General features: G+C 36.4%; 1 protein-coding gene across 1 annotated transcript in view; it reads left to right on the forward strand.

Moving 5' to 3' along the window:
* The first annotated feature begins 266 nt into the window (after positions 1–266).
* The window catches only part of LOC136817579 (telomerase protein component 1-like), a 35,171-nt gene continuing 14,567 nt past the window's right edge, over positions 267–20,870 (forward strand). Inside the window, exons 1-13 of the mRNA XM_067073903.1 lie at positions 267–625; positions 1,599–1,757; positions 2,629–2,882; positions 3,065–3,225; positions 5,267–5,408; positions 6,139–6,345; positions 9,241–9,515; positions 10,110–10,310; positions 10,563–11,150; positions 13,321–14,153; positions 15,023–15,275; positions 16,331–16,422; positions 19,739–19,904. Coding sequence (XP_066930004.1) covers positions 389–625; positions 1,599–1,757; positions 2,629–2,882; positions 3,065–3,225; positions 5,267–5,408; positions 6,139–6,345; positions 9,241–9,515; positions 10,110–10,310; positions 10,563–11,150; positions 13,321–14,153; positions 15,023–15,275; positions 16,331–16,422; positions 19,739–19,904 — 3,568 coding nt within the window. The 5' untranslated portion in view covers positions 267–388. The remainder of the gene's footprint in view (positions 626–1,598; positions 1,758–2,628; positions 2,883–3,064; positions 3,226–5,266; positions 5,409–6,138; positions 6,346–9,240; positions 9,516–10,109; positions 10,311–10,562; positions 11,151–13,320; positions 14,154–15,022; positions 15,276–16,330; positions 16,423–19,738; positions 19,905–20,870) is intronic.

The following is a 20,870-nucleotide window of genomic DNA, read 5'->3' on the forward strand; positions in this document are numbered from 1 at the left end:
ATAAATACAATAAATGCGGTTTGTTTTTGTTACAAATTCTGAAACTAAGATACGTCATTGAACTTGCATACACCATTTTGGTCCAATCAATTAACACCATTGTGTATATAGAGAACCTTGTAATCAGCTCCTAGATACTAGTTCTATACAGTGTATTACTTTATTCATCATTTCTTATTTGAATTTGTAATTTCAATGTTATTCATTCAAAATATTGCATTTTTTGTGAAAAAAGAAAAACGAAAACAACTCAACTCGTTTAAACTGAATAAAAAGTGTAATAGAGTTTTTTTTTCTGAGAAAAGTGATATTCTGGCAGACATCTGGTATGTTCGAAAGGTATATTTGAACAAAAATGTAATTTTAACAACAGATATTTGATTTGAAAATGGGTTCCATTGTCTCAAGTAAGAAAAAGAAGACCCAGCAACCACAACCAGCAGCAATCTCTGAACCTGAAAAACGTCCCTCTGCCAGTAGACCTTCCAACAACAAACAAATTAACAAAGAAGAAAGTCCTCCTGTCAAGCAGCCCTCAAAACAACCAGTGCCTCCGCCTCCTATCAAAAAGAATCAACCGAAAAAGAGTGTGGTCAATACAGATGACATTGAACCTCCTGTCTCTGTAAGTGAATTATTCTCTTATCCTCTTATAAAGACACCCCTGTCTCACAGCCCCACTGAAACTTTTTTCCTAGTGGGGATAAAAATTCCTATTGAAATCCCAATGGGAAAAGAAAGTCTATTGTTCAAAGGGTAAAAACCATCCAGTGGGGATGGTTTTGGAGTGCAATTTTTAAACATTTAATTTCGAGTGGGGATGAGAGGACGAAACTTTTACCAGATTTTCCAGTGGAGCTGGGGTCCCAGTGGGTCTGTGACACAGGGTTGTATAAAGGTTTGTACTTAGTGTTTTCATATGCTTGTTCTGGTAATAATACTGTGTTGAAAAAGATGCTCTAATAATTATTTTTAAGGAACAGCTACTATGCTTAAGTTGCGGGGTTTTAGCTTTTGCAGAAATTATCAAATTAGTTTCATCTTGACACTGCGCGACACTGACTCTGGAATTCGTTAATGGACATTAAAAAATACAGCTCAAGCGTAAATTTGAATAAACTGGGCCTTCACGCCACTATGGCTTCTTGTTGTGCTTATAGTAAGGTAATGCTTTTACAAGATTGGTAACCGGACGTTATCCAGCCCGGGAACATCTATCCGGAAATATCTGTTTGGAAAAATCTGTTTGGGGAAAATGTCCGGTCATAGCCGGGAGAACTTTTTTCCGGAAAAATCAGTATGAGAAATATCTGGTCGGGGAAACGTCCATCGGGAAAATGTTTGTCGAAAAACATCCGTCGGGGGTAAAAGTCCATTGCTGAGACATTCGGTAATCCAAAGATTTGTCTAAACTCTAAGTATTTTTGAATATAGGCAGAAGTCTGTTTTGGGGAACTCGGGAAACTTCTTGGTGCTAGCTATTTGCTTTGTTATAGAACATTTGGTCTTCGAGGAGCGATGAAAGGTTTTGACTTTTGGATTAAACTACAAATACAATATGTTGATACAATCTCAACCATATGTACGTTCTTTATTAGGTAGAAGATATTTCATTGGACGAATGGTTATCTCAAAATTTGATTTACGAAGAAGCAGTGAAAGAGAAAGCAAAACAACGCGAAGTTGGAACTTGGATTGAAATCAGACTTTTTATTTCATCCACTTTCATTGATACACATTCTGAAAGGGATATCTTGGTATGAAAATTTTTTTAGAATCAGGGCTAATTTTTCGACATCGGTTTTTCAGTTTCTCAAATAATGTTTTCCGAAACATTTTTTTCCACACATTTTTCATAATGGGTGCATAAATATACCCAAATCAGGTAAGATATTTTACTCTGATAACATCAGTAAAAGGTAATCTAAGTAAACCCACTTTAATTTTGGGAAATAGTCTAAACTTCAAGAGAGTTTCACATTTATTTTCTACTCCCATTCAACTGGATTTTGGACATTCACTAAGGGCTACTTAGACTACACAATATATTGACGAACAATATTCGACAATATGGTTTGCGGACTGTAATGTACGAAGTAAACAACTGGTACTCTATTATAAAAAGGAATTTTCTTTCTGTAAACAATCCCCCTTTATTGTTGGAATATTGCAAATCGAGCTGGCAATATATTGCGAACACCTTTTCAATATATTGTCGACATTCAGCAATATATCATCAATATATTGCCTGACAATATATTGTGTAGTGTATGTAGCCCTTAAAGCTCAGAAGCAGGGGTGTAGGTACATTAACAGCCAAGCCCGAAGGGCTAGACTCCTAGGAGGGAAATGAAGCCACTTATTTCTCATCCAGAACTCCTGCGCGTGGTTTTTACACAAACGCTGGATTGAAAGTAAAATATACCCCTAGATTTCAAAAAATGTAATCCTAAAAAACTAGAGCCGCTAGATACAATTCTTGTTCTGGATGGGGAATAAGTGGCTTCACCTTTTCTTGCCTGGGAAACGTTAGAGATTCTACTCTAGTCTTGGACCTATTCAGACGAATATATACGCGTCTTTTAGGGTTATTACGGTGATACTAATCTTATTTTTACAATGACTTAGGTTCAACGTGTCATTCCAAGCATCAATCGAAAATTGGCCTCAAAATTCATTCGAGTTATACCAGTCGATCTTCGATGGGGGGTTTTAGCTAATGAGAGTAATAGCTGTGAAGCGATTCAAAAAACTTGTTTGAATCAGGTTGATAAATGTCGTGAAGATGTCCTGTACATGCCATGGTTTCTGGGACTTCGAACAGATCGATATGGTTGGGTGCAGGACAAATATTTGCCAGATAATGGATTTGAGCAGCCGCAGTAAGTAAAACTCTATTTCACATCTCAATCAACGCCATTAACAAGCTCATAAAAGTTTTAGTATTTTTCTCTAGTGAGCCCACCTAAAGCGACCTGAATTTCCAACATTAACATATTGTTTTTACGCATGGTTACCCGCTAATATATCCCACGTGACTTTTTTAATCAACTTTGATTTTCAGGCTTTACGAATGGTTCAAACGATTTGAAAGCTATGGTAAAAATGTCAGCATCACATCTCTAGAAGTGATGCAAGCATCACAATCAGGGAAAATCAAAAACGAATCACCGACCGTTTTCTTTTACAAGAGAAATATGTTGGATCTACCAGACAAGCCAAAAGGTATGGTCGAAACTTTCCTACCCATGATATGCACCATTACAATGACTTCCACGGACCCAACAGCTGATTGGTTGAAGTATTGACTGAATTTACGTCACTAACAACCAATCAACTGCTGGGTCCGTGATGTAATGTTAGAAGAAATTGCAATGGTGCATATCATGGATAGAAACCTATAAGAATTTTTTTTCACAAGAGGTTGACTAGAGAGGCCTACATTTATCATTTATGTACCTCATTAGATAAGTGACTTTCAATAATGAGGCCCCCCCAGCGGACCCTAAATTCACGCATTCACGCAAAAATTTTTCGCAATTCACGCATTCACGCAAGTTTTTCTCGAAATTCACGCAAACCCGATTTTTTTGGGAAATCGGGGAAACTTTCGGAAAAATCGGGGAAATTGTCAAACATTTTACAAATTTTGGTGAAAAGCCAGTTTGCAGAGTCTGAATTATCAGAGAAGTCGTTTGTTTTTGTTAAGTAGTCGAGAGTGGGGCAGACGTTAGACATTACAATCTACTATAAATGGTAGAATGCCCTCGTATACGAGGCCCCCAGCGGAACCAAAATGGCAAGGCTGCTACACTCGAGATATTTTTCGACCGGATCTGGTCATGCACTTGAGAAAAACTTAACTCAGTAGTGATTTTTTCCTGTAAACCTGACTATAAGCACATTAGCTTAAAGCGCTACGTAAGTTTTTAACTTTAATCACATGCCATCACGCAAAATATTTGATTCTTCTAACATGTCACTGTCGTTTAGAAAAGGTGAAACTTCTCCAGTTAAGGTATCGCTATAGTAAGTGAACGGATATGCGCCGCAGGCGAATTTTTGTACAAAAATATCTTAATCATTATCAAAAATAGGTCAAACAAACTCCAGGGTGACACCATAATGCTTAGCTAAGGGGTAAGGAGGCGCAACCATGGTTTGCGCAGAGAAGAACTGTCACCTCGCGTTTGGCTAAAAATGCTATTTTAACACCATTGAAAAAGAATGTAGTCTAAATTCGTTAAGAGGGAGGTACGATCGCTTGATAGTTTGCAAAATGAGGTAAAAGGATTATAAAAATTTTAAAAAGAATACTTTTAATCAGGGCTCGCGTCTTGATTTCCTAACTTGGAGGGGCCGAAAACATAGTGACTAAGAGAGGCGCAACCATGGTTTGCGCCGACAGGGGAAAATTTCTATTTTCACACTCTGATGTGCTTAAATACGACTCCATTTCAGACTGATTTTGCCAAGAAATGAGGTTCTCAAAAGTCTGCATCATGGGTATTAAATATTTCTTTGAATTAAAAATTTGTGGTGAGGCCTGACTAAACTATACCTACTTGAACTCGACTTTTGGCGAGTGCTGCACTCAAAATCTCGAACAAACGTGCCACGTTCTACAAACTGGGTGAAAAGGGAAATTCCCTGAGTTCACGTAAAAAACAGGGTAGATTCACGCATTCACGCAATCACGAAAATGGATTTTCACGTTCACGCAAGTTTTTTTAATTCACGCATTCACGCAACCAAAAAAGCCCATTCACGCATTCACGCAAACCGCTGGGGGGGCCCCAATAATCATTTGATTTCAAATAATTAGAAGAAAAAAATAGAAAAGCGAAGTTCAATAAATATTGATCTATGCTCAGCAAATGCTGAGTGAAAACTACCGTATATGCGACCGTATGTTCTGACAAAAACTTGGGTCTCAAAATTTCGCACTTACGTGAAAGAGAAAAATAATTTAAATCACGTTTGGCGAAAAATGAACCCTTTCGGTACACTTTCAAAAAAATTCTGTCAATTTTAAGGCAAATATAATCTGATTCTCAAATTTAGCTCAAAAGATTTCATTTATTTTGACCCAGTAAAATTATACCCTTAAGGACCGCATGTTCACTTATCTTGAGTACCACAACCCCCCAGTATAAATGACTGACTGTTCACCTTCATCTGAACATTTTCTTCCTTTTCATATATAGATTGCGTCACGTCAAAAATTATATCACTGTGATAACTTTCAAATACATTTTTCTTTAAGGTACAAAATTTCCAGAAGAATTTCGATGGATTTTTGAATTTGAGTATGTGGAAAAAGAAATGGAAGATCTGCAATTGAAATTTCAATACAATGTGAATGAAAATGCTTCAGCTTATGAACAGGATAGAGATGCTTTGAACAAGTAGGGAAATTATATCTGAGTTAATATCCGGGGTAATCTTTACCAGAGTGTATGTATCTCATGTTTATCGCTTCGTAGTACACTTTGTGCGCAATGTCTGTTTGATAAAACATTTCCCTACGAAGACCTCTGCGATGAAGTATGGTTTATATATAGCAACACTTCTCTCGTCGTTTTCCCTCTCTCACCCGCACTCCATCGCAGCGGTAAGTTTGAAAGATCTCAAATCAGAAAAGGTAATGACAACAGATCCTCTAACGGCAATGAATTTTGAAATTAGCCGTATGCATTTGTGCCTATGTACAGAATAATGACCTTGGCGGCGCAAGGCAAAAGATGGTACTTGTCAGAAATAGAAAAAAATCTCAATCAAATCGTCACAATTTCAAGGTCAGCACTTGTCAATCTTGAGATTTTAAGGGCAAGATGCTTCTCCTAGTAAAAATATAGGAAGATACTCGAAGGATTAACCCTTTCCGTCCCCATCTCAAGTATATTTGACATTGCGGAAATTTTTCGATAGGCCCATATGTCAAGTATATTTGACATTGTCATATGTTTTTAAGAATCAATTGAGCAGCTGCACAAAAAAACTGGGCAACAATTTATAAGTCATGTCCAGTATATTCGACATTGGGCCTTGCCAGGCCTTGCAGCTAACATCTGGTGAAGACAAATATTTTTTCCCTCGTGGGCACGGAAGGGGTTAATCGAAACATATTCTTTTTAGATTTATTCAAGATCATCCAGAAATAAAATGGTCAGAATACAATGCACAATACCAGAATGCAAAAATCACATTAAAAAGAGAAAATGCCAAAAGTTTTGGAGTTGGTTACGTGAAAAAATTGGAAGAATTTGAAAAACAAGTCGATGAAGATTTGATGGATTCCATTTTATCGAATTATTCATCCGTTGATACCACTCAAGTTGACAAGTGAGAATTTGTTCTTTTGATTTTATGCCATAATTCGCAAAGCACCAAACACCGGGGAGGGAGGAGTGGTGCTTAGGCTATAATGGATAATGCGCATTTGCAGACGGCAAGGAAAGAATTTTTTTGCCTTCCGCGCGTCTCTTTAAGGGTAACAAAAACAGTAACAAGCAACATGCTGAATGGACCTACCTGATGATGAAAGCTAGATAATAAAGCAATAAGGAGAAAAATGAATACAGTCAGTCAGACGATATAGCGTTTTGCAAAAATGCATAACACATTAAATCTTATCATTTATTGTTGATGGGGGAAGAGGGAAGGGGAGTAGGGAAAATAGAAATAGAAAGTTCCGGTTGCAAAAATCAGTTTTGTTGACAATTGAATCATGCTTAAGGGCTCTGACCATAGTCCAAAAATTGATTTTGGTATTTGAACATAAAAGTTATATTTCAGGTTCCTTAACACTTTTAACAAAGAATTTCCTTTATGACGGAACAAAACTTTCGTCAGAATGGTATACGAAACCGACAGATACAGGGCTTACCATGAATTATAACGCACTGGCCCCGACCAAGTACAAAAGGTCAGTCGTGTCAGGCTTAGTTCATAGAATACATCGATCGTGCAGTTCATGGAAAAGTTTCCACGACAGTCTGGAAAAGGCCAAGACCATGCTTCGAAACAATCAATATCCAACGCAGTTCTTCGAACCAATAATATCTAGAACTTTGTCTAACATAATTCGAAACGGTAAAAACGAGGAAGATGACAAGAATGACGAAGAAGACAAAGTGGATGAGAAAATGGTTTTTATCGAATATCGCGGTAAAGTGTCGGATAGCTTTGAAAGTTCGCTAAAGAAATTGAAAGTTCCGTGTAAAATCATTTTTACCTCGAAAAAACTTAAAATGGATTTACCAAGTCTGAAACCTCCAGTTGAAAAGTGTTTCAAAAGTCGCGTGGTTTATAAAATTTGTTGTTCACGATGCCAATCGTGCTATGTCGGTCAAACGATCCGTCATTTAATCACACGACTTAAAGAACACAAAAGATCTGGCCCCGTGGGGAATCATTTTAAGGATTGTGGTATCGAGCTATCAATTGAGAACGTATCAATTCTTTGTACTACGTCACGTTCAACATTTTATTTAATGGCCCTTGAGGCATTAATGATTAATGAGCATAAGCCATCTCTTAATGCAAAAGACGAGTATAGAAGTAGGGCTTTGGTAATTAAAATTTAATTCCCAAAACGCTACGTCTATACTCCCTGAGCGATTTATATACTTGTATGTATTTTTTTTTTTTTTTTTTTCTAATTTTTCCTTTTATTTTCTGTATCAATTCAATTTTTCTTATTCATTTATAGTGTCTTATGTGTATGTAGTGAAGGGATGCGTTGCATTATTTTGAAATTTACCTTATATAATTTTTAAATCTATATAACTGTTTTTAACTGTTTTTATTCTTTTAGACCTGATGATGGATAAATATATCCGAAATATATCGTAAAAATAAATATTGATTGTTGTTGGTACCAGTTTATCACAATATTACAAATTGCCACAATGTTTCTTCCGTATAAATTTCCTTTATGAATTGCTTTTTAATCGAATCCATTACGAGTAATTAAGAAAATTGCAAAAATGACGTTATGAACTTTAAAAAGATGTTAATAATATGTTGCATCACCCTCTTTTACAAAAAGTGCCTAGTTTTAATGGGTAATTAACTTTTTTGTTTCAAAATTTCTTTACACTGTCCGCAAAGAATTGAACTATTTTAAATTTTGCGGAAAATTTTTCTAAAAAGATGTGTCAAAAGTTATGACTGTTTTTTAAGCAAAATCCAGATAAAAAATTGATGAAAAACCACTATTTTGAAAATTTCGAGACAAAGAAGCATTTACAAAAATTTTCCGCAAAAATTTTTATTGTTCGGTAAAAGATACACCATCTACTGCGAAAATTTTTTCAAAATGTTTTTTCTTAGCCGAAACTAAGCTCTTCAAAGTTGAAATACTCTTCCTCATAAAAGTCTTCATTTTCTTCTTCATCAAATTTTTTCAATGCAATTTTTTAATTTTCAGATTCAGGAATAGTTTGTCTAACAGAAAATTTATAACATGCCATAGTTTTGTTGGTTACATCAGTCAGAAAACACATTTTAAACACGGCAATTAAGAAATATTCACTATGGTCAGAGCCCTTAATGGTGGGCATTGTTATCAATAATGTTTTTGTGTAAAAAAAACAAAGAAATAAGGAAAAAGTCAAATGAAAATCTGCAAAAACGGTGATTACCGAAACAAACTCGGTCATGTTTTGAGTATTGCGAATACGCATCTTTCTGCAAAAAATCAGAAAAAACTAAGGATGAAAATTCGAGAAAATGTCAAAAAACTGGTTTTCCGGCATATTTCCGGCCGGAAAAAAAATGTTTTTCGAAAATCGGGCTCCGTCACATTTTAGGTATTGTCATCTTGCATCAGTGTGCAAAATTTCATAAAAAAATCTAAAGTACAGCTCGAGAAATTCAAGAAATACTGTCTTTCCGGCGAAAACGGAGGTAGGTCCAAAAAGTCAAAATAGTCTCTCGAAGGTGCATAATTTCCCTTTCTGGGTGTTTATATTAATCAGTTGATCTGCTGTATTAGCAGGGCATTTCAAATACGTCTCTAAGGAATTGGTCCAGGTGAAGTCGTGTAACACGTCCATTAATGTAGCTCTTTGGTGAGAACAGCAGTCTATCCTCGCTTACCCGAGCCGCACTGATGGGTCCTGGGAAGGACGAAACACGTGTTTTGTGGAGAGAAATGTACATCAAAGATTGTAAAATAGGGGCGTTTTTTTGACCCACCCGGTATAAATATTGCATAAATTTTATTACATTTAGTTACGCCATGGAGTCAATCCAGCATAGCAATGCGGTAAAATTCAAAGCTGCTACATTTGTTGGTCGAAAAGATCTCGTAGAAAAAGCTTTTCAACACTGCATTACAAGTACAACCAGTGATGCAAACACGTTGGTTCTACATGGTGAGCCAGGATGTGGAAAATCTGGTTTGTTGGCCAAAGTTACGGTTGATTGTATGAGTCGAGTGGAGGAGACAAAAGATTTTTTGTTTATCCATGCTGTTGATACTTGTCCTGGGTCAAGTAGTCTTGAAGGTTTGATGTTCAGATTATAAATTTGTTCTCGCTAGTCTATTCTTCTAAAGAATCCTGTATAATAATACGCATGCGTAATTTGCCGTTCTTTTAACCATATATAGGGTAGTAAATCTTTGTGGTAAACAAGGAGAAATGCATTCGTAGGGATGGGCAAACCATCCAGGTCGGGGTTCTGGACGGCAAAATTTGTTGTTCTTTATAAAATTTGCAGTTCTTTTTGTCTATTTAGTAAATGATTCAAATCTGGAAAAAACACCCAGACAATCGCTGTATTAGTGGCATAAGCTAAAGAAATGTCATCAAGCAAACAGTAGCCTTATCACTCTAAGAGTCTTTCTTAAGGGACAAGGGAGTAATTGAGACAGCTTTTATATAAGCAAAAAAAAAACAAGTATTTATACCTTTTAAGCCACTATATTTTAATTTCAAATGTTTTCATATGGGCATAGGCAATTTTAGACTATGTCGAAATTGTCAGAGGAAGAGATTTGTAATTGTAATTTCATTGTCTTTTAACGAGCCTTGCATGCCTTCGCTTGTTTCCGACGTACTTGCTCTATTGTCTTAAATCCGCCAGTGTTTTCCTTATAGGTATGATGCGAAGACTTCAGATCAATTTGAGAAAGTACAGACGAGACATGGGTGAAACCAAATTAGCAAAAAGGTTTAAAGGGAGCGCTTCGAAATTAAAACAACAACATCATAAATTTATGATCGAAAGTGCTAAAAAATATCCAGACAAATTATTTCTGATTATCGTTGATGCTGTCAATCAGTTCAATACTGGATTAGGTAATGTTATACCATAGTCCGTATAAAAAAAACTCTGGTCTGGAAACTTACAGTAATGTTTTAACCATAGTCATATGAAGGAAACGAGTTTAGAGTGGGAAATTAAATAATAAAGTGGCACACGCCTGACCGCGTGACTACGGTCAAAAAGGTATATTAGAAAATGCTTCAATCAGCTTATTAAAACGACTTATCTAAGACGGGTTATTATTTAGCATTTTAGGCCCTGTTATCTTTTTTGTTAACTTTCAGGTGCTTGGGATGTGTGGTGGCTTCCACCAAAAGAAGCTCCAAAAAATCTCAAATTCATGATCTCAACATTAAACCAAGAAAATGGGACATTTCAGAACGCTTGTCATGTTTCACCAGATGCACAACGACTTCCCATCGAAAACATGAGCCATAGAGATTTGCAAGAAATGGTCCGAGCAACACTTGAAAGGTTTAATAAGAAGCTCACCGAAAATGAGGATCCAAAAGTTGGGAATCAAATGAAGAAATTGTTGTCCAAAAGTCAAAGTCCATTGTACTTAATCGCTGCATGTGAGGCATTGAGAAAGTTTGGAATTTTCGAGAAAGTTTCCCAGTATATTGAGAGTCTACCAAACACCATTACAGATCTGTTTAGCTTCCTTTTAGACGAATGGTCTGAAAAGTATGGTAAATTATTTGTGGAGGACGTAGCAGGATTATTGTGTGCTTCAAAGGATGGATTGCTGGAAAACCAAATCAACGATCTTCTGCATTTTAAAGAACAAAGAGAAAAAGGCGATGGGGAGTTTCTGTACGATGCAAATTTTCCAAGAATCTACGATTCGATTGCCAAATTCTTAGCTGCTGGTAGGTCTTTTTTTCGTTCATCACTAGCAGTATACTAGCAAATATACCTGCTCCAATGACAATGACTTCCTCATCATGGTTTAATAACAACTATAACTATATTTTCATTATCTATTGGAAAAGGCATTTATCAAGAAAAATTTGCTATCGTGATCGGAACGGCCGCCGGCCTCTTTCGATAGTTGTCTACTCGAAGGTTAGGGTGGTAGGGCACACCCTTTCTCCCTCGGTTGGTCCACATACCCTTAATTCACATCTTTAATTTCTAAGCATTGAGCAGATAAAGCATCATGTACACAATTACGTGCTTCAGGGCTCTGACCATAGTGAATTTTTAATATTTACCATTTACAAAATATAAAGTTCTACTTGATGTAGCCCACAAAACTGTGGCATGTTATACATTTTCTGCTAACCCAATTATCCGTGAGTCTGAAAATTTAAGAATCGCAATGAGAAAATTTGATGAAGAAGAAAATGAAGACTTTTATGAAGAAGAGTAGTTCAAATTTGGAAGAGCTTAGTTTCAGCAAAGAAAAAATATTTTGAAAATTTTTTTGCGGTAGATGGTGTATCTTTTATCGAACTAAAACTTTTTTTTCTGGCAAATTTTTCTAAATCTTGAAAAGAGTGCTTTTTGATCAATTTTCCATCCCAATTTTTCATAGAAAAACAGCCATAACTTTTGATGCATTAATTTAGAAAATTTTTCCGAAAAATTTAAAACAGTTCAATTTTTTGCGGACAGTTTGTAAAAACTTCGAAACAAAAACGTTAATTACCCATTAAAACTTAGCACTTTTTATAAGAGAAAGTGATGCAAACATATCATTAACGTCTTTTTAAAGTTCATAACATCATTTTTGCAATTAAATTCTTAATTACTCTTAACCCTATTCGTACTAGGGGGGGGGCTCTTTCTGTTCGGAAGTCAAACTATTGGTAATAGCTCCTGAAATAATAGAGCTTTTGCCGTGAAATTTTCTGTAAATTCCTAACTTTTATTTTGCTTCAAAATAAAAAAAAATTTGACACCCAAATATTTTCACACCTTGAGCATGATGACATTTCTGACAGTAAGGTGTCACAAAAATTGACACTTTTCCAATACAAATTTATTTTTAATGTCAAATATATCGTTTAAACCGTAATTTATTGAATATTTAGGATAAAATAAGCATTTTTAACTCAGGCAACTTTTTTCTAAAGCCTTTGTTAGAATACAATAGCTATTTATAAGAACAATGGAAAATTTCGGTTTTTGCTCACTTTGAGCATGATGAGTGACGTCATCAACAAAATTTTTTGTCAAAAGTTACCTTACGTGACAAGGATCTTGTGTGCCAAATTTCATCCAAAAAGACCCACTAGATCAAAAGTTAAGGGGTGGTACAGGAAAAGCCCCCCCCCCCCCCTAGTTCTGAACCGCCCCTAAAAGCCTAGTATGAATAGGGTTAAGGGATTTGCTTAAAAAGCAATTTATAAAGGCAATTCTTTGTTGAAAGTATTAAAGAACCTAAAACATAACTAAAATACATAAATACTGAAATCAATTTTCCGACTATGGTCAGAACCCTTAAATTATGAGAATTTTCAGAATCACATTTAATTTTATCGGAAATACTCCACTCTCCCTTACTACAATGATGGATGAAGATTCAAGCGAAAAACGGACCGGTAGAGCCTTCCTTCAGCATTGTAGTAAGGGGGAAGACTGGTTCAAGCTGTGGTAAAAATCAAAAATTCGCATTATATTATGCACAAAATTGTACCTTTTTGGGTAATCTTTGGTATACCAGGCGAGGGATTAAACCCCCATTAAACCCTAAATCTCATGCACCGTAGTCGAATGCACTACCTCTGCACTTCGGTCATTCAAACTTTCGAATTCAACGAATACACATTTCTTAACGAGTTGCACAAGACTCGAACTTTAAAACGGCCCAAAAATAAAAGCAACTTAGCTTAGAAGCCCTAAATCTGGAAAAAAGAAAATAAGAAAATCTCAAATGTGGTTACTGCATTATTTGTTATTTGTTAGAAAGGGTTTTAGAGGTACCGTCAGTAAAATTTTGAAAGTCCTTAGCGACTTCAGACTTGAACTTAAAATGTATCAACAAATAAATATGAAAAAAACTGGTCGCATAAAATAGAAACTATGTCTTTTTAGGTGGTGGTGGCTATCTTCGATTCTTCCACGACCAGCTCAAATATGCCGTGCGCCGAAAATTTATGACAGAATCATTCGAACAAGAAACACACGCGTGGATGAGAGATTTTTTTGAAGACATTATCACCAAGCAATGCTGTGAAACACCTCAAGAGGAACCACCAGCATATTTCGAACATGCCCTAGAACAACTGGTCTACCATCAACTCAAAGCTCGCCAGAATCAAGATTCACCTCTTGAAAGCTTGAAAATGAGTTTGAGGAATATTTACTTTGTTAAAGAACGCATTGTTGCCAAGCAACATCAAAGCCTTAGTGACGAATACACTCTCGCCTTGGACACACTCACAAATGCAGATGACATAGATGCTCTCAAGCAATGGGCCTCGTTTGTTCAGCTCTATACACCGTACATTCGGGAATTCCCGAATTTCTGCCTCAACATGGCTGTATCACAAGCCCCAGTCTCAAATGTTACCAAAGATACCTTGGCTTTAGGGACGGAGCCCTCAGTCAAAGGGGAAGCGTACCCGTTATATTGGGCCAATATACCTGAGGAATGTGACCCAATGTTGGTTAAATATGATCATGGTGGAAGGGACATTGCTGCTTCAGATACACAAGGAGATATAGTGGCTATTGCAGCTGGAAGTAAGGTTAAAATCCTGGATCAAAGTAGCGGTGAATTAATTCACATATTGAATGTCCCTGGCATGGCTGTTTGGGTTTCAGTTGATGGTAAAAGCTTACTCGTGGGTGATATGAAGGGGAAATTATCGTGGTGGGATGTTTCCACAGCCACTATGGAAGATTCAATTGAAATCTTCGATGAGGTACACATTTTTTTATAAGCAATCAGTTTGCAGAGGCTCGAGTCCTTCTTCGTATCAATATTATTTAGCTTTTGATTGTTTAAAAATCATTTTTGTAGCACTTTTCTATTAAAATAGGCGAAAATTCTTCTTCCTTTTCCTTCACTTTCTGAGACGAATTTTGAAAAACTAATTAGTGGAAAATATAAGCGCGTTTGAATATCGAGGCCCGGTGAAAGCAGGGAGACTGCAGTCTCCCCATTTTAGAGCAAATGAGGTTTTTTCTTAAACTCCTAGTAAATTTTATCTCATTTTGAGCCTTCAGCTTACGGTTGCTCCAACAGGTCTGATATTTCAAATCTCGATTATGTGTGACTCCAGGTGACTCACATACTTTAATCGTAGAAATTTTAGCGAGACTAATTTTAGCGTATATTAGCGAGTTGGGAAAATCTTGATTTTTTTTGGATTTATTTTAGCGAATCACGATTTCAAAAAATTTCGCGTGGATAAACTTTAGCAAATACTCGTATTATATTATTGATTGAATTCGTTTTCTAGCATTTCTTTGCACTGAAACCCTATTCCTATTGATAAAAATGTATCAAGGCAATATATCCAGAAATTTAGCGCAGATAAAGTTTAGCAATCTGTCGATTCGGCGTGTTTTAGCGAGATTTATTTTAGCGAAAATAGGGAAGACTCGCTAAAACGCTAAAATTAGTCTCGCTAAAATTTCTACGATTAAAGTATACAAACTGTTTGTTGTCTTTTGAAAGATTTTTATATCAGAGCTAAAGATCAGTAAATGACCATTTTCGGGATGATTTATTTGTAGTAAATCGCAATTTCCATAAGATTCACATTTTCTTTTGGTTAAATTATTTAAGGATACGGCGATAGTATGGTTGGAGTGTACTGAAAACAAAATCTTGATAGGATCAGGTAGCTCAGACTTTGCACTTTCTCTTTGGGAAGATAATAAGCATCGCTCATGGATTGCAGTCCTGGATAAGAAATCACTTGAAACTGTCAAGAAATGGTGTACAGAAAAGACTGGGTTTGACTATTGTTATAATGAACGCTTGGAAATGATTTTCTCAGCTCATTTGGGTGGTGAAATTATTGGATGGGATCTCCAAGGTACTGTATATCATTTCTTGGTATTTCTAATAGCAAACTTTTCCATAATTCTGGTCCACAAAATATTATTGAGCATATTAGTAGGGGGCCAATCCTTAGGATCCGTGGCATCTTTTATGCGACGCAACCACACGTGGTTAGCTCGAAAGTAGGAAGGTTTTCAAGACTTTTTTGAGAGGAGGCCCTTTTTCCCGTTTTTGGCCCATAAAAACTTTTGCCGAGCCTAATTATGCGGTTGCGTCGCATAAAAGATGTCACGGATCCAAAGGATTGGCCCCCTACTATATATACAGAATATTTTTATATTTTGCTGCAAAAAATAAAACATATGCGGTTATCATCAACCAGGGTTTGACATCAACATGATGTTGAACACGTGATTCTGAAGACAAAATGTAACTAAAACAGAGAAATTCGTTAGACAGCTGCCGGATTGGAGATATGCTTAGCCTTTGGAATAAAATAAGCCGAAAAGAGGCTTGAACAGGCTACAACGTTGATTTCAGGGGCTAGATCCGAAACTTTAGGATGAGAAATGAAGCCACTTTTTTCCCATCCTGAACACGCGATCCGTGTGTTTATAATACAAAATTTCTCAATGCGAGGCAAAGTTAAGGTTTCACTTTTTCTAGCTTGAGAAAGGTTAAAGGTTCGTCTTTAGCCCCTTTGGGGGTTCAAACTCAATGTGCTACAATGTGCACAATGGACAATAGAAAAAATAATTTTTTTAGGGGCGTTCCAGGCTTTCGGTGACAAGATATCGGCATTTTTCTTGCTTCCAATGATATATTTAGTATTTTTGAGAAAAAATAAACGGTATTCCGTAATTTGAAATGCTGCCGGCGACGCTAGATTGCCTAAAACGCTTCGGTGTTTCGGTGTTTACCTATGAAATTTCGGAATTTCGATAACTTAAAATCGCCAACAGACATTTCATATCAGCAACTACGCTGTTGTCTTCTTTATTATCCTTTTTCCCCATAAAGAGCTATCTATGCACAGGGTTATGTCAATATCATTATGAGGTTTATGAACTTTAACAAATTAAATTTCAGGTAATCAGCTTTGTTCAGCTACAGCCGGTGATGGCGTTGTCTATTGCGTTTCATGCCACCCAACTGAAAATAAGATCATCTCCGGATCTAATGTAAGTTTGAGAAATTATATTATTCTAAAGTCTGTCTCGAAAGAAATAAGACGACTTAAGGTCGAAAATTTCGTCTAATATTACAACCACTACCCGGTTGGACCCTGGTTGGCCACTGGAAAAATTGACCAAAATATCGTCCCCAATGGAAAATTTTAATCTCATTTAGGTCCCTGTTCAAAATAATCAAATACACGAATCCTCATTTCAAGCTTCAAAATAATGTACTGTTTTTTCTATCACCACTGAATTTTCCGACTTGAAAAGAGTGGAAATTCAAGTGGAATAGTAGAATATCAATCGCTATCGAGTTTCAGTCAATTTTTACCAACACTGGCTGGAAAAATCCTGCCGAGTCTGTGAGAGGATAGTGTAATATCTAAATATACCCAGCTGGCGCACAACGTTGTTCCAACGTTCATCTAACGTTATAAGGACGTTGTGAACGTTAAATAACTGTTAAAACAACGTTGTACGGTGGCCCATATATGCAAAGATATTAAACTAGTCATAGCTTTCACTAAATGCCCCCACAGAAAGGTCATCTCATGCACTTATAAAGCTTTTAATGCTTTAAAAATTAAAGCATAAAAAATAATCAGGAATAATTGATTGATTTAATTATTTATTGATTCATTGAAAAAAAAATTATATTCCATTAACAAAATACTTGAAGAATTCATGCAGCTTGACAATTAAATAAAATTCAAAGAAAAGCTGGAAAAGCTTCTCAAAAACATATTTCGAAAATCATGGTATCATTATCTTACTGACTTTCACATCTCCTTGTTTGTTTGTTTTTTCTTACAACAATATATGTCATGATCATTCACTAAATAGACCTTTTCCGATAATGCTGCAGACATCTTAGATTGCTCTTGCTTACGCTGTGATTGCAGGCAAAAGAAAAATAAAGGAATGTCATTGTGGTCCATTCAGACGTACCAGTCAAAAAGTTGAAATTTGCCTAATTTTTTTTCAAGTGCATAGTACTTTTTCATGATGCGATCTTTTCTCCAAGCTGAAAGGATTGAAGCCATTAAGATATGATTGCAGTACAGACAATGAAGAGACGGGCCTTCAGGAAACTAGACTTTTTGAGCTTTTAGCTATATACTCTCACTTTATGGTGTTCCTGTATGACTGTCTGTGTGCCTAGTCTAACCACCGTTAAATGCCTTAACTTGGAAAGTTAGAATTGGAGCTATTTCACCAAACCCTAGAGCGTAAGTTATTTAGGCTATGGGGCCATCCATATAGTACGTACGCAGTGAAGGGGGGAGAGGGGGGTTTAGCAAAAGCGTACATCTATTGTTTAAATGACATCATTTCTATTGTTCTCTGCGTACAAGGGGGGTGGGGGTATCAAATTTTTGGAAAATCTTTGCGTACGTACTATATGGACGGCCCCTATCACAACTGCATGAAAAAGTGGAACGTGCGCATGCAAAGTTAAACGAATGTAAACAAACTTTTTTCAGGTTTTTAAAATAGATTTACCACACTGAACAAACAGTGAAAACACTCTAAGTGAGGTAAATCTACTTTGAAGACCAAAAAAAAAAAATCATTGATTGACATTCAACACATTCAACCACTTTTGGATTCAACTTTACTTATGTGTACATTCAACTTTTTTGTACTTTGCTGGTATCTTGCTTTACCAAGTTAAGAAGGACTTTCTCGAGTTACGACCATATGATGGTCTTTAAAGCTCAAGAAGCTCTATAAACAATAAAGCTAGTTATTAATATAATAACAGAGAAAGATAAATTACAGTTTGAACAAAAATATCAAATGTACATTTGAAAACTTGAGCAAACTTCTTTAAAGATTCCAGAAAAAGAATTGAAATCATTGCTGAAATGAACTTCTGACTAAATTACAGTATTTAGTATTCAGTTTCAAAGACAAGAAACAAAATTTGACATACAAAACACTTTTTCCAGTCAATGAATCAGCTCATCATCATAACCAGTCTGCCATTTTGTTTGTTTTGATGATTTGCACGCAAGTAATATTGTAATTCGTGTTATATCATACACTGTTATAATTTGCATTTATAACACTCGCTTCAGCTTTTCAAAGCTAAATCAAAACTAATAGATTGTAATATGTAATAATGGTAATAGCATATAACGTAATATGAAAATATGCAAAACCGAACATTTACGGAAGAGACTAACTACGGGGATGCTTGCGCGACAAAACACAAAAAAACAACAAAATTTCGAGATTCCAGTCCAATATCTATGCGTGAAACTATGAGTGCCTCCTCGTCGCTACGCTCCTGCGGGGGCAAATATACAAACACAAAAGAAAATTGCAAACACTAACAACAACTAAAATGCAAACAATAATAACTTAAAAAATGACTGGGTGAATTTCACGACATGAAACTTTCTGGAGATGCCAAGCACATCAAAGGGGTGAAGCATGCCAAATTTCATCACTCCACCGTCACCGGTCGCCGGACTACTGGCCGCGAAAGGTGCGCTGCAGGACGTCCCCGTAAGGACGATCGCCGGGCTGTAGGGCGTTTTAGCCAGTCAAACTGGTGTGAGCTATCTTTACCAAGCGGAAAACAAGCCTGCAAAATATCTAAGACGTAGCACCAAAATTGAAGACACAGCGCCCGATTAGATTTCGCCTTAAGTCGGTCTGGACTTTTTTCAGAATTGGTACAGCGCAAGAGGTTCCTGTATGGACGATTGCCGAGCCGCACGGCGTTCATTGGCGTTCAAATTCACCATGGTGAATTTCTACCAACCGGAGAACAAGCTTGTACGAGATCTAAGACAGAGCATTGAAATTGCGGACTCAGCGCCCGGTCAAAAAATTGCCTAAATCCTGTTTTCCACGTTCCCGTAAGGACGGGCCATACGGCATTTTCAGCCGGTCAAATCGTCTTCTAAATTACGTTTGTCGCCTAATTTTTTGGTCATGCACCTCGAAAGCAATGAAAACGCTAGATCCTTTCCACAAGCACGAAATATAAATCTAAGCCAGGGGAACGGTAAGAAATTTTGATAAACGAAGGGGTGCGAGTATGGTCAAAAGTCGGTCAAATTTCGAAATGTTTTAAATTGACCTCGGGAAATTTATCCCGAATTTCCCTTATAACCAAGAAATTACTAGTACTAATATGTTTGCATATATGGGCCCCGTAACGTTGTGTGCCAGATGTGTTGGATGGGGAAAACAAGGAGAGAAGATGGAAACCAATAATTTGAAATATGCTTTAGATCGAGCCTTGATAGGAAAAGAACAACCCTGTATCCCCCCTGAAATCAAATATTTTAAAAACTTTTTCTAGATGATCCGAGAATGGAAAGTTGATAAGTCATCTATGGAAGTTTGCAACGAAATAAAAGATACTGGTGTCAGCAAGAATTTCACAGATGTTTCTTCTGTTTGTTATGATCACAATGGTAAAAGAATCTGTTCAACGGAATATGAAATTTTGAGAATTTACAGTCTTGGTAAGTTCTTCGTTTTTTTTCTTCACAATCCAGGTTTAATTGATATGGAAGTGAATCGTTAACTTAAGTTCTAGTATCTCTCACTATGGGGCGAGAGGTAATTTAGGTTTTTTGCTTTCGACCCTTGGGCGTTTCTGGACCAAAATGTAGGAAAAATTGGTAAAACGGATTTTTAAAGGCACCCTTGAGGGAGGCACATACTTTAGGCTTACAAACTTTCGCGAGCAGAAACTTTCCCGAGGACGAAAAATCGCGAAATTCACGACATTTACTTTCGCGAATTTAACGGAAAAATATTTTTCGCGAGCATAAACTTTCGCGAATCAAGACGTAAAATTGAGAATTTTCACATAAAAAAATGGCTTAGAGGGACAAATACTTCTTGAATTGGCTTGAAACATTTGTGCTTTGAGCAGGCTAAAAAGTGGCATAAAAGTTACATTTTATTCAAAGTTTAAAGTTTTACACATTTTCTATTTTGTCAAAAATTTTTCGCGAGCATAAACTTTCGCGAATGGCCCTTCCTAGAATTTTTAAAGACATTAACTTTCGCGAAAAGGGCCAAAATTCGCGAAAATCGCGAAAGTTTCTGCTCGCGAAAGTTTGTACCCTTACCTATCATTACCTATTCTTAGTACCCCTCCCCAGGCTCACAGTCTTCAATAAAGGGAAAGTAAAAATAGTCTGTAATCTAAGGTTTTATCAAATCTTAACAAAAATTCAATTATTTTCGGTTGTTATGGTAACTGTAGTCTGATTCGCAGACCTATACTTCCTATAGGTCTGCTTAATAGTGTATGAATTGGTTTCCCGCTACGGTGGCTCTTATGGTGGCCGACTCGTGCTATTTGGCGAGTTGCTAAGTTTTATGGGAACTCGAAAGTATGCGAGTTTGCCACAGGCACGCCTTTTCGAATGTTTCTTTTATTTTCGAATGATTTTTTTCTATTTTCGAATGTTTTTTTA

The sequence above is a fragment of the Clytia hemisphaerica genome, unplaced genomic scaffold (assembly GCF_902728285.1).
Source record: "Clytia hemisphaerica strain Z4C2 unplaced genomic scaffold, Clytia hemisphaerica genome assembly, whole genome shotgun sequence".
Lineage (NCBI taxonomy): Eukaryota > Metazoa > Cnidaria > Hydrozoa > Leptothecata > Clytiidae > Clytia > Clytia hemisphaerica.